The sequence below is a fragment of the Festucalex cinctus genome, chromosome 15 (genome assembly GCF_051991245.1).
Source record: "Festucalex cinctus isolate MCC-2025b chromosome 15, RoL_Fcin_1.0, whole genome shotgun sequence".
NCBI lineage: Eukaryota > Metazoa > Chordata > Actinopteri > Syngnathiformes > Syngnathidae > Festucalex > Festucalex cinctus.
Genome location: NC_135425.1, coordinates 25813253 through 25831694, shown reverse-complemented (window position 1 = coordinate 25831694; position 18442 = coordinate 25813253). Strand labels below are relative to the sequence as shown.

General features: G+C 45.0%; 1 protein-coding gene across 7 annotated transcripts in view; it reads right to left on the bottom strand.

Annotated features, from left to right (window-relative positions):
* ntng2b (netrin g2b) overlaps positions 1-18442 on the bottom strand; it is a 69306-nt gene that overhangs the window by 39216 nt on the left and 11648 nt on the right. For all 7 annotated transcript variants that reach the window (XR_013278622.1, XM_077496498.1, XM_077496503.1 and 4 more), the window contains exon 3: positions 11305-11948. Coding sequence is in view for 6 of the 7 variants with exons in the window: in XM_077496498.1 (XP_077352624.1) it covers positions 11305-11948 (644 nt within the window). In the remaining variant the exon portion in view is untranslated. The remainder of the gene's footprint in view (positions 1-11304; positions 11949-18442) is intronic.

The following is an 18442-nucleotide window of genomic DNA, read 5'->3' as shown; positions in this document are numbered from 1 at the left end:
GGTCTGATGGGGGGGTGATGGGTAGCGGCGAGGTGACGACACCGCGGCGCACTTAGCCAGACAATTAGTGCTGAAAAATGCAGAAATGACATTGTTTATTAGTCTGGTGCGTTATGGAATGCAGAAATGTGACTCGCTTCTTGAATAATTCAGTTGGTAAACTCTACGTAAACCCCCCGTTTTTATTTTATTTTTTTCGGTTGCAATCTATAAGAGCAAAGGATGTCATAAATACCCTTCTCTATGTGTATTTATTATTATTTATTTTTTGCGCCTTAATGTACCTTTGCAGAAACGGCTCATTAAAACCCTGAATTGCAACCATCGAGTGAGTTCTGCGAAGGCCGTTTGTGGTGCTGGGCGGGTTTTCCCAATCTTTGTTGAGCCTTCATGTGAAAAATCTCACGGCAAAAGATCAATCTAAAAATGCACTATAATCTTTCCAGGTCAACTTCATAAGACTTTCTCAGAACTTTTAGGTTAGAAACACATTTGTCATTGCACCTGTCAAATATATTCTGTTAATAATTTTAAATTTAATTTTGTTTCCCTTTGGTACCACGAGACGGACAGGAAGTTGGGTGCCTCGCATCAAAGTAAATCCGGTATATTTCAAAATAAAACCGTTTGCGAACCCGTTTTTTCGGGGAGGAAAGCTAGCTAACTACATAGCATGACATGAGTCTGATGTTTAAGACAAAAAAAAAATGAGCTCAGAATAAATTAACCATGACAAAATACAGTCAAACCTCGGTTTTCTAACGCTTCTGTTCTCAACCAAATCTGTTTTCAACCAGAAAATTTGAGAATTTTATGTCTCAGAACTCGTCCAAAAATTCGGCTCTCAACCAAACTGAAAAAAAGCTGAAATGGAACTTCACTTATCGCCTGAAACTTTACACCAAACACGTCCTTCCATCTCTTGCTTAACAAAAAAAAAAAAAAAAAATTCACATCGCGATTGTTCACACTACCGTGACAAGTGCTGACTTGTTTATGCGCAGGTAAAGGCGGCGCTTTGCAACGTGGCGCGCCCCTAATAATGCGATGCTAATTAATGTTCATCCCAAGGACACCCTCCCTTCGCCCCGTGTTCTTCCACTTAGGATTCCCAGCATGCCTTTCAGCATTAAAGAGCGTTGGCGGCATCAAGAGATCCCCCCCCGCCCGTATGTCATCCGCCCGGGTGAGACACAGTGCAGGCGCGAGCGGCGAGGATTCGTGATTGTATTTGCGGATTTGAAAGAATGTTTTTAACGCTGGGGGGTGCTAAGCAAGGAATTTGCTGACTTTGGCGTTCCTCTTGTGAGGCGATATCAACTGCGATTATCAAATCACTTACAAGCGTCGTCTCATAAATCATCACATATGAGGACGCATTTGTCATCAGGCCTTTTTGGGCCGGGCGCTGTTGTCAATGTTGCGGTTTTCAACTCGCATCTCTGGGGGGGGACGGCGAGCCAATAACTTGGGGGTCCGTAAAATAATTTGCAATCAATTGTTATGTGATATCATTTTTTAATGTAATGACTGCCATGGACGTTTCTATTCTTGAACTGATATCCAACTGTTTGCTGCCACTGGTTATTATATTCGTTAAATAAGAAATTAATACATACAATAAATTGAGTTCTCCACATATTGACTCACAAGTATATTATGTTCCCCCTTATCTGACCATTATCGTGGACTTTAAACATAGAAGGGCCAAAACATGCCTTGTGAAAATTAAACTGCACTAAAAAAAAAACCCCCAAAAAAACTAGTCACCAGAGGGTGCTACAACTGCACAAATGGAAACCAACTCGACTCGATTTATATATATATATATATATATATATATATATATATATATATATATATATATATATATATATATATATATATATATTAGGGGTGTGAATTGCCTAGTACCTGACGATTCGATTCGTATCACGATTCACAGGTCACGATTCGATTTGATAGCGATTAATCCTGATACGTATTTATAAGTCGATTGTTGCGATTTTTTTCATTCAAATTTAGAAAATACTAATCAGTAAACTTGTAGAGTGTAAGATTTGAATGAAAATGTATTATATTGTATTGTATTTTATCTGAAACTTCATTCTTATACAGGTTTTAATCTGTTTCATGCTTGAACAGCATTAACATAAAATATTAAGGCTTAATGTTCCGTTCATACAACATTCTTCCATGCTTAAGGCGTGAACCCTAACCCAAAGTAAGATGTTTTGTTGAATATTTTTCCATTAAAAATGGAAGTTTAAAAATCGATTCAGCCACCTATTGAATCGATTCGAGAATTGCGCGATGTAGTGTCGCGATATATTGCCGAATCGATTTTTTTAACACCCTAATATATATATATATATATATATATATATATATATATATATATATACCGGTGTGTGTGTATATAATAAACGTATTCCTGTTTTAAAAGTTAAAGTTCACTTTAATTAGGGGCCAAAAGCCTTCCTGGAACCAAAAATTTTGACAAATTTCGACAACGCCGAGAGGGGCACAATTCGAACAAGTGGTCGCATTACATGGTTTCCCACTTATCGCTGTCATGAAGCCACCGAGGGCGAGGAAGCGCCGAAGGGTTGGCGATCCCGACGGCCTCCCTCGGAGCGGCGAATAATAATATTGAGCCGGCCTCACATCATTCGGCGCGGGCGCGCACACACCGAGCTCGTCCCATGAAACTAGCAGTTAATCCATCATCTGCCTCCCTCTTTCTTTCCCGCTCTGCCTTTGATCCAGGCTTATACCTCCCGTACGCTCACCTTCACGTCGGCAGAGGACGCGCACGGGAGGAAAAAAAAAACTTTTATTTCAAAATAGTTGCCTTGCAAAGTCAAAGCCGCGGCTAATCAAAAGATGGTGTGGGGGGGAAAGACACCCGATGGCGGTGAAGAGAGCAGAGGACACGGGGCGCATGTTCACAAGAAGATGGAGGAGCCCGGAGGCCGCGCGGATGCGGCGCCGTCGAGCTCAATGGCGCCCGGACAGGAAACCTTTGTAGCTCGGGAAGTCCCCGTAAGCCGGTTAGGGTTTAATTAGTATCACTCCGGAGGCGCGGTGACTGAGAGTCATTCAAGGTTTTTTGGGGCTTCTACGAGCGGTGTTAGCGCTTCTCAGCTACTGCGCGGCTACTTTTTAATCATCTTGACTAACCCCAGGTGTTCCGTGGCACCTTTCGTTCTCAGCTTCCACGTTTACTACCGGGAAGCTCAATTGCCAGTTGTTTACAGCAGGGGTGTCAAAATCATTTTTGACACGGGTCACATCGTAGTTGCCCCTTTTTCTTCAAGGGGGGCCGTCATGACCGTGAAAATATTGTTGGCATGTTAGTCAGACACCTGGTGGAAACGGTGCATAAAATCCATCCATCCATTGACTACCGCGAGGGTAGCAGCTTTAGGAGAGAAACCCAGACCTCCTTCTCCCCAGCCACTTCAACCAGCTCCTCCGGCGGGATTCCAAGGCGTTCCCAGGTCAGCCGAGAGACATAGTCTCTCCAGCGTGTCCTGGGTCGTCCTCGGGGCCTCCCGCCGGTTTGACATGCCCGGAACACCTCCCCAGGGATGCGTCCATGAGGCATCCGAACCAGATGCCCGAGCCACCTCAGCTGGCTCCTCTCAATGCGGAGGAGCAGCGGCTCGACTCGGAGTCCCTCCCGGATGACCGAGCTTTTCACCCTATCTCTAAGGGAGAGACCGGACACCCCGCGGAGGAAACTCATTTCGGCCGCTTGTATCCGGGATCTCGTTCTTTCGGTCACGACCCACAGCTCGTGACCGTAGGTGAGGGTCGGAACGAAGATCGACCGGTAAATCGAGAGCTTTGCCTTTTGGCTCAGCTCTTTCTTTACCACGACGGACCGATACAGAGTCCGCATCACTGCAGACGCTGCACCGATCCGCCTGTCGATCTCCCGCTCCATCCTGCCCTCACTCGTGAACAAGACCCCAAGACACTTGAACTCCTCCACTTGGGGCAGGATCTTATCCCCGACCCGGAGAGGACACTCCACCCTTTTCCGACTGAGGACCACGGTCTCGGATTTGGAGGTGCTGATCTTCATCCCAATCGCTTCATAAAACTCAAGCATAAAATGTCAAGACAAGGTCCACATAAAATGACGTGGAGGACCGGATCTTTAGACCCCCATTGCATTAATGGATTTTAAACTACGACAACTTTTCTTCATTGGTGAATTTTTTTTCCCATGCACGCCAATCGATCGTGTACTGTCATCAGCCGCTCCGGAAAAAAGCAAAGTTCTCTGCTATTTACAGAAATGCATCTGGTTTCGCAAGACAAAATATTTCCCCTTGGATGGAGCCTTCCAAAACACTCGGCCGGCACCTGTCGCAGAATCGCCACAGCAAACAACAGCACCTGCCTCGCCAGGAGCGACGCCATAAGAACGGCTTTGGGCCGTCGCGCTGCGACTTTCTGACGAGCGGCAAAATAATGTTCCGCGTCCGTCTGCCTGCTCGCAACCGAGACGGAGGATTGAAAGCTTTCGGCACATTCGCCTCAGCAACAGGAAACTTAACATGCCGAAGCAGGTATGAAAAAACAGTGACTAGCATTAGCATTTAAATGAAGGGCTAATTTTCACGATTGGAAGATTAATTGAGGTAGTAAACCCGATTGGAATAAAGAGGGTCATTAAAATGGGCAAAATGAGAAGTATAGGGTTTTCCCCTCAGTCCTTTCTCATATAAAATATGTTCAATAAAGTTTTAGAAACACTACTCTAATTAATATTATCTGTCATTGACATATTGGAGCATAGCAACGTGATTTTTGATCATGTTATCTAGATTAATTGACAGATTAGCTGGTTTTATTCCTCAATTCATTGGCGGCTTCTGATGTGTGCAATATGTATATTTCTAGTGTCATCTTGAAATTCACATTATTTCCGCTTGTATGCCCACTTATGAGGATATTATAAGGGACTTTCAAGGATTTTGCTAATTAACATTTGAAGTGAGAGGTTATTGGTGTCAAGGAAGTATGACGTCATCATCGTTCCGAGATAGGTTGTGAATAGCAATGGGGGTCTCGTTATTACTGGACAATTTCAAGTTGCGACGTAAATGGATACTTGACTCATTGAACTATTTTCAGCAGTGAAAAGTTAATATTTGTCCAGAATGAATTTGATAACTTCATTACTTTTCATGTAGAATTAATACCTTTAAAAAGTAATTTTTTTTACTGGCTGTCGACTGATGATGACATCACTTGTGCTGAGGAAGTAGGAAACAACCAATCATGGCTCACCTGTTTTCTGGGTTTGGTCAGTAAACTGAGCCTATGATTTGGTCGTGACCTACTTCCTCAGCACAGGTGATGATGTCATCATCAGTCGACAGCAAGTAGAAAAATGACTTCTGAAAGGTATTAATTGTACATGAAAAATAATGAAGTTACCACATTAATTATAGACAAAAATATAAACTTTTTACGGCTGAAAATGGCTCAATGAGTCAAGTATCCCTTTACCCTACTTTTTTTTCTATTCAAATGAATTGACATTTCGGTGTAATGAATAAGTAAGTTTCTTAAAAACGGAATAGCAGTTGAACTTGTAGTACTGAAGCAGGAGAGCCAATGCCTCAGATGGAGCCAAAACTGTTTTTCTTTACCGTCTGCTTATCTATGATACCTGACTTCTTGTATATATCATCCCACTCGTATCAAGTAGTCAAACCAAAGTGAAAAGTCAGCGGGTAAAAGCGACACAATATGCTGCGGGGGCAGAGGTGGTAAAAGAAAAACGATGCCGACTTCCTGGTCATTGGGCTCAATCTCCTTCCCTCCGTCTTGGCCCTAATCCACTTAGTCGGCTCTTCCTGAGCTTACAGCCTTTGCTTTATTCCATTATAAAGACCCACCGCATGACCCGCTTCTTATTTCATTAAAACGCTCCAATCTCCGACTCTGCGTCTAATCTATAATGCAGACGAGTGGCCGTATAGACCGTAGGCTTTTTGGACTGACGGATGGGGAAGGGGAAGGCGGGGGGGGGGCCGGAGGACGGACGGTGAATTTGAGAGCCCCGCTTACGAGCGGCCGGCCGAATGTGATTGTGCTGATCCAAACCATGATGGAGTCGTCTTCTCTTTCTTTGATGGCGTTCGCCTTGAGTGATATGGAAATAGCCGCCCCGATCGAAAGGGGAGGCATCAAGCTGGCTCTGCCAAGCCCCCCCAACACCTCAAACTCTTGTTGTTGTCGGATAACCTTGAATGAGAAAATCGTTGCGGAATATTCTATCGATTCTCCTTCAATTAGTCTTTTGCCACTTCTGACTGTGTTTGACCTTCTCCAACTCTGGCCGCCCTTCACCTGAAATCTTCTTTCACGCAAACTCCAGCGCGCCAAGTGTTCTGTTTTGAAAGCTAAATTTGCAACCCTCGCTCGCGTTGAGAGCTAACGTCCCTATCCGGTGACGCCGATATTGATACGCCAGCACTATTAAGCGCTGAGCACCTGGCATCCCCGCACACCTGCGCCAGCAATTTGCCATGCCGCGTCAGATGAAGAAGATACACCACTGTCGAGTGCGTTTTTGCTCAAATAACCTTCAACATAATTCCTTCACACCAAACGGTACTACTTTCCTATTTAGAGAGAAAGGCTTTAGGCTGCATCTTGTGGCACCTCAAGATGGTTCAGCGACTGACTAAACGTGACAACCTAAGAAAAGTTTCTGGTGCGTGCATATCAAAGTAGTGTTACAATGGTACCTTGACTTTTGCGTTAAAATTTTTCAAGTTCGTATATCAAATCAATTCTCCTCATCTACATGAATTACAGTGCTATTCATCCGTTCCAGCCTCACTCAAAAAACATCACGATTTCTGAAGAACTTGACCGCATTATTTTTGTCCTTTTTTTATTGGGATTTTAAGAAGAGTAAACATTTTTCTTTCTCCAGAATCAGAAGGTTCGAGAGCTGGAAGCTTAAAGAGGTCCAGTTCAGGGAAAGTCGAGCTCCCACATTTAATGCACTTTATACACACAGGAAACATTTAAAAAAAAGGGTTAAATGATCTGTTTAGTTGTTGGTTCAGATTATTTACACCTAAAAAAAACCCCAACAACATCAGATTGGCTGCTGGTGCCTTTAAGGGGCGTGGCCCAGTGAGTGACGTTCAGGAACTGGAATTAGAGCTGCTCTTTGCGAGTGTTTTTAGTTATTTGTGTTTGACTGTGCTGTTCAATTGACATCTGAAAGTGCATTGGTGACTGTGGCTCTCCTTGCCCATATGCCAGGGCATTACGGTACCCAATAAGTGGTGTATCCGAATAATTTTGGCTCGCAAAACAAAGCAAAAAATATATATATAAATTGAACCATCCGATAATCAGCGCTGACTCAAAACAACTGCCATGTCGGGCGGGGCCTATCTAGTAAGGTGAGGGTAGTGCTGTAATTACTTTGAACAGCCGACCGGTGACGAGTTGAGTCCCGGGGAGCTGCGGTGCGTCGAAAGAAGTGACCACAGGCTCCTCTGCGTCAGTAACGGCGCCATATCTCATTATCGCCTCGACCTGTGGCGTGCCGCCGCTCGGCCTTCCATCATATATAAAACCCATTCCGCCGCGGCCACCCTCGCCGGAGCGGCGGCGGCGGAGCCGAATATTCATTATTCAAATTTGAGGCATTGGAAAGCTCAATGTGTTACGAGGGCCAGATGAGATGAGATGAAATAGCTTAGCCTTTTGTCCGGGGAACATTGACTAATCCCTCCCCCTCCCCCAAGAAAAAAAAAAAATCAATTTCACAGCCGTAAGCAGCAGGCCGCCCTGATTGTACTGTACTGCTCAGGTCCATTGCACCCCTCTCTACCTCCCCCTCGCCCTCCAATTCCCACAACACGATCATCTAATACTCCCAGCAGCCTCCCAGAATAACTTATTGATAGGCGATTATGTTACGGGTGGAAGGGACGGAAGAGCGACCGGTCTCTGTCATCTCCTCGGGGGCTATATTTGGAACGCTGTTACCAGATCCAGCCCACCCGGACACGACACATCACCTGCTGCCACCAGCGCGAATCGAAGCATGAACAGTTACATTATCAAAGGCATTTTCAGGTTGAGTAAGCGGAAGATTCCATCCGAGCAGCCATCCATTTTCTTGACCGCTTACCCTGTTCAGGGTCGCAAGGAGCTGGAGTCTACCCCAGCGGACAGACTACACCCTGGATTGGTCGCCCGTTGAGACAGAAGACCGTTGATGCTAACATGCAGTCTTCAGTTGCCTGCCAAAAAAAGTGTCTGAGATCAAGATTCAAACCTTGATTTTGGTGAACCGCCCATCCGTTTGGGATATTTATTCAGGGTCAGAAGGAGGTGGAGTCTATCTCAGTTGATGGACTACACCCTGGATTGGTTGCCAGTCTGTCACAGGGCAGGAACTGAGATGGGTGATCATTCAGACAGTGTATGGATAATAATTAGTGAACCTAACTTGAAAACTTGAATTTCTGAGGAAAACTCTTTGAAAGTTCTGAGATGAAGATCCAATATCAGAAACTCCGACTGTGAGGCAGACTTGCAAACCACAAGCACCCAGTGTTGTCCGTCCGTCCGTCCATCCACCCATCCATCCTTCAATCCATCCATCCATTTCTTAGTTAATTCTCCTGGGAAGTTTACCAGGAACTTTTCGGAAATTTACGAGAATTGTTCCACCCTTTTGAAATCCTAAACTACACACCGGACTGGTCAAATACAGAACCTTTGACTTTTAGAAAGAGCACAAGCACCACATGCTTCCCTGATCCTGATTTAGTTCCTAAATTCGTTAGATATGACCACATATTTTAGATGTTATTAAGGCCTTCTGGGTTTTGGGTGGGAAAGCCCCTGCCCCTCCATCAACCCCTCCACCCCCACTCCACCTCTGTGCTGAGACTGAAAAGTGGCGATGATCAATACCTGCAGGCCTTTTACGGGATGCCAGAGGCTTGTTTGTGTGTGTGTGTGTGTGCTGTGTCAGCATCCACCCAAGACTTCATTAAACACCACCCGCCTGTGCACACACACGCACAAAAGATGCGCCCCCTTATCCCCAACTGTCGCTCATTTTCACTTTCCCTCCTCACCCCAGGACCCTTAGCGCACACAAAGCGGCGATAACCCCCTCCACCGCCCCGCCGTCCGACTCCAGGCCCGTCCCAACAAGGCTGTTAAATACCATTCAAATGTCAGCCTGCCGTATTGATTGGAATAATAATTCTGAAAGGTTGGAGCGATGCGCCGCGGTTGCTAAGCGGCCGTGTGACGGCCCCCGAGCATCCTTCACTGTCACAAAGTTGCCATGTAAGAGCTTCCCACCGCGCTCCCTTGGCGCCGCGCCGACGTTGCTTTGCGTCCGACTACCGAGGCCGCGTCTTTGTGTCGTTAATCATTGTCCTGGCGGGCCGGCGAGCGGATGCGTATGAAGAGCGATGGGGTCATTGTGAAAACGCCTCTCGTTGCGTGGCTGTCAACGCCAAAGGACGTGTTGATCGCCCAGCGTACGATAAGCCCCTCAGTGTGGCTTCTTTTGAACTCTCCTAATGTGGGAGGGGCATGATCATCGACTACTCCGAGAGTTCACCGTACCGCCACACGTGCATCCAGGTGGAGAAACCCAACAGCTGATGCTGAATGATAAATAGTTTGAATGTGTAAGGTATCAGTCGAAAATATGTGCGGAAAATGACTTTTAGGACACACAAAATGCTGGCCATAATTCACATTTCTACAGGTAAGTTTATTCAAAATAGATGTGTTGGATATTCACACAGAGATCAATGAGGGACTGGCTAATTGACCTTACCGTGGCACGCCCATCCCCACCCACTAAATGCGACAAGCACCACCCTCCGATATTTACCGGTAGAGATAAGCTGATGTGCATTCACAGAAATGGAGAAGTTGTCAAATCTTCCTTGTCATTTCACGGTCAGGAGTTTTCAGGACGCCGGTATTTCTCTTTGAAGCAAACAAAGGGCGCTTTAAATATTTTTAATGAAGGGTATCTTCACTCCCTCACCATTCAATTTTGTCCAAAAACAAAAGGAAATACGCATCGCTGCCTGCTGCTACAGAAGTCAGGAAAAGACAGTTGCCTCACTCACTTCGATCGATTGTCGGCAAAACAGAGGTTTTTGGACATTATTCCTGTCAAGCAGGGTAAGAATGATTTTATATTACCTCATAGTTTCGATGTTTTGTTGGCATTTATGGTAAATAGTAAGTCAACAAACGTGTGGACGTTTAGCTACCCGGCGCTATCTTTAGCCTTTGGCTAAAAACAACAGTTTGCTCATTTTGGAGGGATTCAACTGGTCGTGTGGTCTTCAACAAAGCTTGATACAGTGCAGACATTTTTCGTAGTTGTTTAGGGAAGGGACTAAACTCTTACACAAGACGTGACTACCGCAGGACGCCAGTTAGTCGATCGGGATAACGGCTATCACTTTTATACCAGTAGTGACTACAGCGTTTAACCATTGTTATTTGATTTTTTTTTCTTGGCTTTGGATAACCACGCAATGCACTACCAGGAGTTGGATTGCTTTTGTTTGTCCGCAGCAAAACGCATGTGCCGTCGCAGACGTGGTTTACTCGGTCATGCGCGCGTGGTTTACGGGAAGGTCAAGTAAGCGACTTGTCAGTTGCAACTCGCATGCCACCATTGATTAGCAAGCAGACGAATCTGATAGAGGTTTGGTTCGCAGTCTGTCCCTCCAGAAAATGGCTACTACACCAACAGACAGGCTTACCAATTTCTTCAACAAAGCTAGCTTGGATATATCATCAAGCTCCTATTGACGAGGAATATCCGTTCTGTGGGTTTGCACTGGCAGCTATCCGATACTTATTGGATTTTTATCTACATTTGGAAGAAGCCTAGTTCCGATCTGAGGATATCTGATTCCTTGCGCCCCCGCCCCCACTCTTACTCTGCCATGACACATATCCAATTGCTTCATTATTAGACAGCAAAAAATTGGAATTGTCACTTGAACCGTGCAATGTAAATCCATTTTTTTGTTATCCATCCATCTAAAGCCCTTTTCTACTTGCATCAGTAACATTGAAAACACTCCAGCACGATCACTTGGCCCTTGATGCAGGAATTGCGTTATTTTTAGGAAAACTTTTTTTCTTTTTTAGTTCCCGCCGCACCCAAAAAAAGAAGAAGCGTGTGTTAAAAGACGTTTTATCTTTGCCGGCACAGACGAAGGAGACAAAAAAAGCTGATCAGAGCCTCACCTGGCAGGCACCTCGATGTTGGAGATGGCGTAGAAGTACTTGAGCAGGTTGTCCCGCTGCACGTACGTGCCTCCCAGGGCGGGCCTGAGGAGCCTCAGTCTGAGGTTTGTGAAGGTGAAGAAGTCCCTCAGTCCCTTCATGCTCTCCATGCGCGTGTACAGGCTGTCCATGTTGTGCAGCCGCGGGCCGGCGAAAACGGCGAAGCGCGCTCGTACCTCCAACGTGACATTCTTGTTGCTCTTGGAGCCCACCCAGCGGGAGTACTGCTCGGTGCAGATGACGCGGGTGATGTTGGCGGGCGTCAGGTCGCGCACACGTTTGGCCGGCATGTTGAAGGTGTCCAGGCAGTCGTCGGCGTAGTATTGGTACGGTTGCCAGGAGCGGCCGTGGTCCATGGACTTGTCCAAGACCATGACGGTGGGCCGGCCATACTCGAAGGTGATGTGGATGTCGTCGGTAAGCTCCAGACTCTTGTTCCACGACATGGAGATGTTGGCCAATAGGGGCTCTGGGTGGCGCCTCCACGTGACCGTCTGCCAGTAGGTCAGTAGGCCGTTGCGTTCGCGGTCCTGCATCAGTTGAGGAGGGTGCGCCAAATCCGGATTGGAGGCATCGCATTCGTCGCTGCACAGGTACGGGTTCTCCTACAACAAGAAAGGCATTTGGTTGGCAAGAGGAGACCTTGGGGTTAGATTAGATAACCAAAATATTCTTTGATTTGGTGAATGTGTCTATCCAATTTTCTACCGCCTATCCTGTTCATGGCCATTTGTGTATTTGGCGACTTTGGGTGAGGGCAGCCTGGCTAGGTTGCCAATCGCTGAAGGGTTACATTAGATTACCACTGATTCCACTGAGGTTGATGGGGGACTCTGCTAACTTTAGATGAGAGCGCCTTGGACTGGTCGCCTTTGGACAAAGGATTGCATTCTATTTAGCAAAACAAATTGGATTTGGTTGAGGCATCCATCCATCAATTTTGTACCAATTTTCCCGTTCATGGCCATTTTGCCAAGTTTAGATGAGATCAGATTAATTACAATTAGATGAACAAAAATTTTGGATTTGGTTGACCCATCTGTTGTCCACCCTAACCTGTTTTAGGGTCTCTCGTGACTCTGGCGACTTTGATGAGAGCACCCAGTTGGATCTAATCATTAGAGTAACAAAAATGTTCTTTGATTTGGTTTATCCAGTTATTCATTTTCTACCATTTATCCTGTTGAGCTTCACTCATCATGGGTAAGATCAGACGCTTTAGTTTGGTTCATCCATTGTTCCATTTTCTACTGCTTATCCTGTTCAGGTCCACAGGTGACATTCGCAACTTTGGGCGAGACACACCCTGAACTGGTCGCCAGTGGATGAAGGTTTAGATTCCCTCCATCCATTTTCTGTACTGCTTATCATGTTCAGGGTTGCACAGCCCGATCTGGAGGTTATCTGGATTCTCGACTAACGTACTGATTGGTCACCGATCAAGCAGGAGCTTCCAACCCAAAACCTTTGACTGTGAGGCTGGCGTGTTAGCCACCAAAGGAAATTCCTTCCACTTGCCCACTATTGAAATCATGTCAGCTTAAACAGACTTCATCATCCTTTCGCTCCGTTACATCCCGAAAATCCCGGGATGCCCCAGCGCGGATTAGCCGGCCTGACGTATTGCGAGCCTGGCGGATATTTCAGTAAAATAGATGTAGCTCTCCGCTGTAAGCCAGTTGTCTGACATTTTACATCAGCGCAGAAATTCAATATTTACACAAAGAAATCCCACAGATCCCCGCAGCCGTCTCTCTTTCATTCTCTCCCCGGCGCTTCATTTGCGCAATAAAAGATGCTATCGCAATGGTAATGATCATTAACCCCCCCGCGGGTACACTCACAAGACTGAGCCAGGCCGATTATTATCTCCCAACATTTAGTTACAGCCATTCATTGGATCAAAAGGGGGCTCTGTAATTGACATTGTTTGTATGGCTGGGTTAATCATCCATCACTGATTACATCCAGCGCAATCATCATTTCACATTTCCACGTATTGGAGACTGATTATTTCAACAGCAATGACGGCGGCAGTTTCCCCCTCCACCGGTCCGCTGGCCTCGTACCTGGAATTAAATTTTATGGCGGATGTTATGCTCTTTCTTCTTGGAGCCGCAGCTAATGCAATATTCCTTTTGGATGTTAGCGCGGCTCGCTTAACAAGCTCCTGATGGAGAGTCTTAAAATAACCCTCCTCCCTCTCGCCGTCATCCGCCACGATTCCGCATTCTTCGACTGGATTTGTAGCGCTACATGATAAGCTATATAGTTTTACTACAGCGTTTTTATGACGCTTTTACATTGGGTTTTATGTGCCTGTGTTTGGCTCAATCGGAAACGGATAAAGTACAAGTCACCGATGTACGTTGGCCCAACTTCCTTGCAGGCTGAGGTCTAGTCAAGTAGAGCATTTTATCCACTTACATTACTGGCTGATTTCATTTGATGCTTTTATAATTGAGGAAGCTTGTATTGTTTTGAACAGAGGGAAACTGACTGTTTTACTTTGGCGTAGACTTGCATAACAACTCGGGAAAAGCGTGCCCCGCTCAATTATATTGTATTCCGAATCTCCCACGTGACAATTCTTTCACCCCCCGCCGCCGTTTAATATTGTTTGTACTTTTGTTCTTTTTGTAGCGAGCGGCCGCTGTACGCTCAGCGGGGGGGGGGGGGGGGGAGAGTATTTGAACATGCGCGCAACAACAACACCCAAAGCCCGCTAATGAGCACGACAGTCGCGAGAAGTGGGGAAGCGAATCTTGAAATCTTGCATGACAATCAAGCATAGAAGTCTCTTTTCGTTTAACAGGTTTTTTTTTTGTTTGTTTGTTTTGTTTTTTTACAGAGGTGGCAAAAACATTAAGTGTGAGTTTGCGGTTTAAAAAAATAACTTTTTTTGGTCACTTTTGTTAAAACTGTTAGTATAACCAGATCTTTTGTTTTTAAAGGAGCACAAGACTTATGAAAATCTAATCAGCTATTCTGTGAAATGGTTAATTTCAACTCTTCTCTGAGAAAATTGCTAATTTATGTTGAGCAATTATGATTTCATAGTACTTTATATGAATATTTTTGCGTGAAGTACTGTATCGGGTAGGGATGTTCGATACCACTTTTTTTCAGACCGATACCGATACCAACTGCCGATACCAGTAGTACATTTTGACAAATAAAAAAAATCACTAAATGATATTTTTAAACAAATATATTTCCTTTAATTTTGACCGGGTGACTTTCACTCGGCTAGGCTTAACTACACGTTGTGTGCCTAAGCACGCTTTGGCCCACATTAGGAGCGGCCACGCCCACCGCCACCCCCACACGGAATGACATAAAACCGGACGTGTTGAGGACTTTTAACAGAATTGCCGCAGTATTTGGGATCGAAGACGTCTTTTTCTTCCCCATTATGTCAGCAAATTCACATTGAAACGAGCGAAGACGGCTTCCGGTTGCGCACGGGATACGTCATCACGATCACGTGACCAGGAACATGGCGTCCCTCACAGTGCGTTTGAAATTTGATACTTAATCCGTTTAAAATAAAATGCCAGCGATAGTTTATTCTTTGTACACAATGTTAACCCAGTACTGGAAAATGATTCATAAGCGTTGTATCGCTTTAAGAAACCACTGACCTGTTACCTCGGGCCTCAGGAGCTTTTTCTGAAAATACGGATTTCCACACAGGCTTCAGTTTTTACGACCACTATCGAACATCAGTTTCCCGCGCTTGTTTTGTGAAAGTGAGCTGTCACTCACGCCCAAGGTAGCGGTCTCGCAAGCAAAAGCCAAATTTACGGCGCTCAACCCTCCAAGGCTTCAAAGCGCGCTCCATCATCTGATTTACTTGGACAGCGGCGAGCGGGAAAACGCCGCTGAGTGGAGGCGGAAGGAGGGAGATGATGGAGAATCCTCGGCGAGGTGAAAACGCGCCGTATCTGCAAAATAATCCGTCTCGCGAGTCGCGCATGGATGCTCGTCTTGGGCATCTGATAACGGAATTATCTCCGTCGTACTGACTCAGTCGCGGATCACTGTCAGTACTTAAACGTGGACTTCGCGCAGCTTATAAACGCGACAACTGGTTTCGGGGATATTTGAATGGTTCAAAAGTGAAAATGGGGGCGGGTTGGTGAAATCCAGCAGTTAAAATCTTGTATTTCCTCTTTGTGAACTTACTGTTAAAATTTCCAATTCAGAGTTTTGGGCCTTTAATGTAGTAGCACGTTGCACCACAACAAAACCTGGCAGCACTGAGGTCGACCAGATAAAGCTCAATTAACTCACTTGCTCCCAATAACGTGTAAATACGTTTTTTTTTTGTTTTTTTTAATGTTTTAAGTGTCCCAAAGACTTATTTATACATTATTTTTTTTTATGCTGGAGCATACAGAAGGCTTTGATGCAGCCTCTCAACTGCAAAGAACGGTTGCAGAAATGGTAGTTATTACACAAACGGCCAGCGGGTGGCAGCAGAGCAAAGGAAATCAACCAGGGCCATTTAGAAAAAAAGCTAAATTACTTACAATTTTAAATAGATTTTTGAAAATTGATGAAACTTAGCTCTCTTCTAATGTTAATTGATGCAAAACGGAAACAGATAGAAACATACTTTTTTTTTTTTTCCTGATGAAAGAAGAGACTTGAATCTTTCTTTTGATGGTTCCATGCTTTTATAGCAATAGAACACAATATTCTGTGGGCCTTGCAAAATCAGTCCAAATCCAGTAAAACAGCCGGGAGCGAACGGGTTTGCTTCTGTGAAAATGGCTGGGAGTGAATGTGTGAATGAAGCATGAGGCAGACTATTTAATTCATTTCTTGCTTTTGTGATGTTATTATGACATCTTTTGATGACGTACAATATTATCGAGTGCGATTTTCCCCAACTAGCTTACGTGAACGAGAGTTCAGCCTACGCACGTAGTAGGAAAGATGGCGGAGGCGGGAGGTAAAACGGTTTGGAGTGCGTTTTTGTTGTTGCCCTCCGCCGGTGCATCGCCTGACCTCGGCTCACACGCGCGCGTTTACACACACCGGACAGGATTAGCCGGCTTGTTGTTCCTGCGATGACCCTCCACCTACAAATCCTATTGAAAGTGATCCCACTGTCAATTGGCCCAGATACAGAACTTGCCTCGTCCGTCTTCCCTACCCGCATGTCGTAAGCCGCTGACGTGCAGCCACAAAAATGGCCAGACTGTTTTGAACGCTACTAACGTTCCAAAAATTTTATAAATCATAAAGAATCTACATATTTATTTAGAAAGTTTGGTTGTAGTCTGTCTTGAAGAGCCTCCTTCCAACTCAATAGTCATGTTGACAATCTGATTTTGCAAGGCCCACAGAATATTGTGTCCTATTGCTATCAAAACATGGAACCTACCAAAAGAAAGATTAGTCTCGTCTTTAATCAGGAAAAAAAATAGATTTCTATCTGTTTCCCATTGCTTTCAAGTAATTTTTGCCTCGATTCTCGTCAGCTCACCACACCACTGTTGCTAGCACTTGTAGTTCTTGACGACTCACCCAGCAGAGCGGCCCATGCAGCAATTAGCATTAGAATATAGCAAAGTTTCATCATTATTCACAAATCTGTTTAAAACAATGGGAAAAAGAGCTTTTTGCAACATGGCTCAGGTTGATCTCTTATACTCTGCTGCCGCCTGATGGCCGTTTTTGGAATAACTACCATTGGTTCAAGTTAACATTCTCTTAAGTTCAGAGGCTGCATCAAAGCTTTCTATGCTCTAGCATAAAAAAAACAAAACATAAAAACGTATAAATACGTCTTTGGGAGCATGGTAATATTTAAAATAGAACATATTTATACGTTTTTGGGAGCCAATGAGTTAACATCTCATTCCGTTTGTGTGCAGCATAACAGCTGCATGCAGCTTCACCATGTTTACTTTGAACTCTGGCTTCCACCAATTGACCCAAGTCTGCAGATCTCATATCAATAGTATATTATTCTGTGTGCCGAAACACGCAATTCCGTCTAATATTGCACATTTTCACCCATCTCAGGGGACTGCCATTTTGTCTTGTCCAACCCAACCCCCTTTGTTGTCGCCGGAAACTGACGTCAAAGTGCCTTCGGACTCGCATTGTGATCGTCGCATGACCAAAAGCCAAGAACAAGGTGAGCTCAATATGCTAACGGACTACAGCGATCTTGTTGTTGGTGTATTGTGACAATATATACAGCGGTACCTTGACTTATGAGCTACTGCTTTGTCAATTTAAAAAGAACAACAAATACATTGACCAGAATTTGCCGTTTTTTGAACGGGACAGGTTGCCAAACACGCAATTACAAAATGAAAACACGGAAGCAGCCATTAGTTTGGTCAACTGGAAGGAAAATGGCCAAACAGAGCTCCTGATGGCACTGATTAGGCCACACCCCCTTCATGGCACACTGCACTAGTGTATGTGGCTTGCAGTTAATTTATCATTCATAAAACCAGCATGTTTCTTTTACATTCTCATTCATCATGTTTATATATTTACGCTATTTCATTTTTCTGATGGATTAACGGCATTTCACTTCATTTGAATGGTGGAATTAATTTTGCTGTACGACTAAATTGGTCAACAAAATGAAATAAACTTCAAGGTAGTGTGCCCACTGTAATACATTAAAAAAAAAAAAAATGTATAAATGGATGCCAAATTGTAAAGTGCTTCCTTTCATCAGCCCTTTTCTGACCTTCTGTGAGGATTAACTACACTGGATGTCAAGTAATATACTGTACGGGAGGGCGGGGCATTTGTATTTATTTATTTTTATCCCCCCCACGAGGGACGCAAGGTTGCGTTTTTAAGCCCTTTGTGTGCCCTGCATGTCCTTCGTGTCCCGCTCTGCCAGCATCGGCTCAGTGTATCTATGCCAGCGCGCACGCGCACACGCAAGTGCGTACGCGCACACACACTGAGATCCCAGCCAAATGCTGCGGCAGGTGGCCCGTCCTGCTAAGCCCCCTCCAGCAATTATCCATCCCGCCATCCCGTCTCCATGCCAACAGCCGCCATGATGCCGCGCGGCCTTAAGCGACTTCCTTGTTTGGGTTGGTTGCTTTGAAAC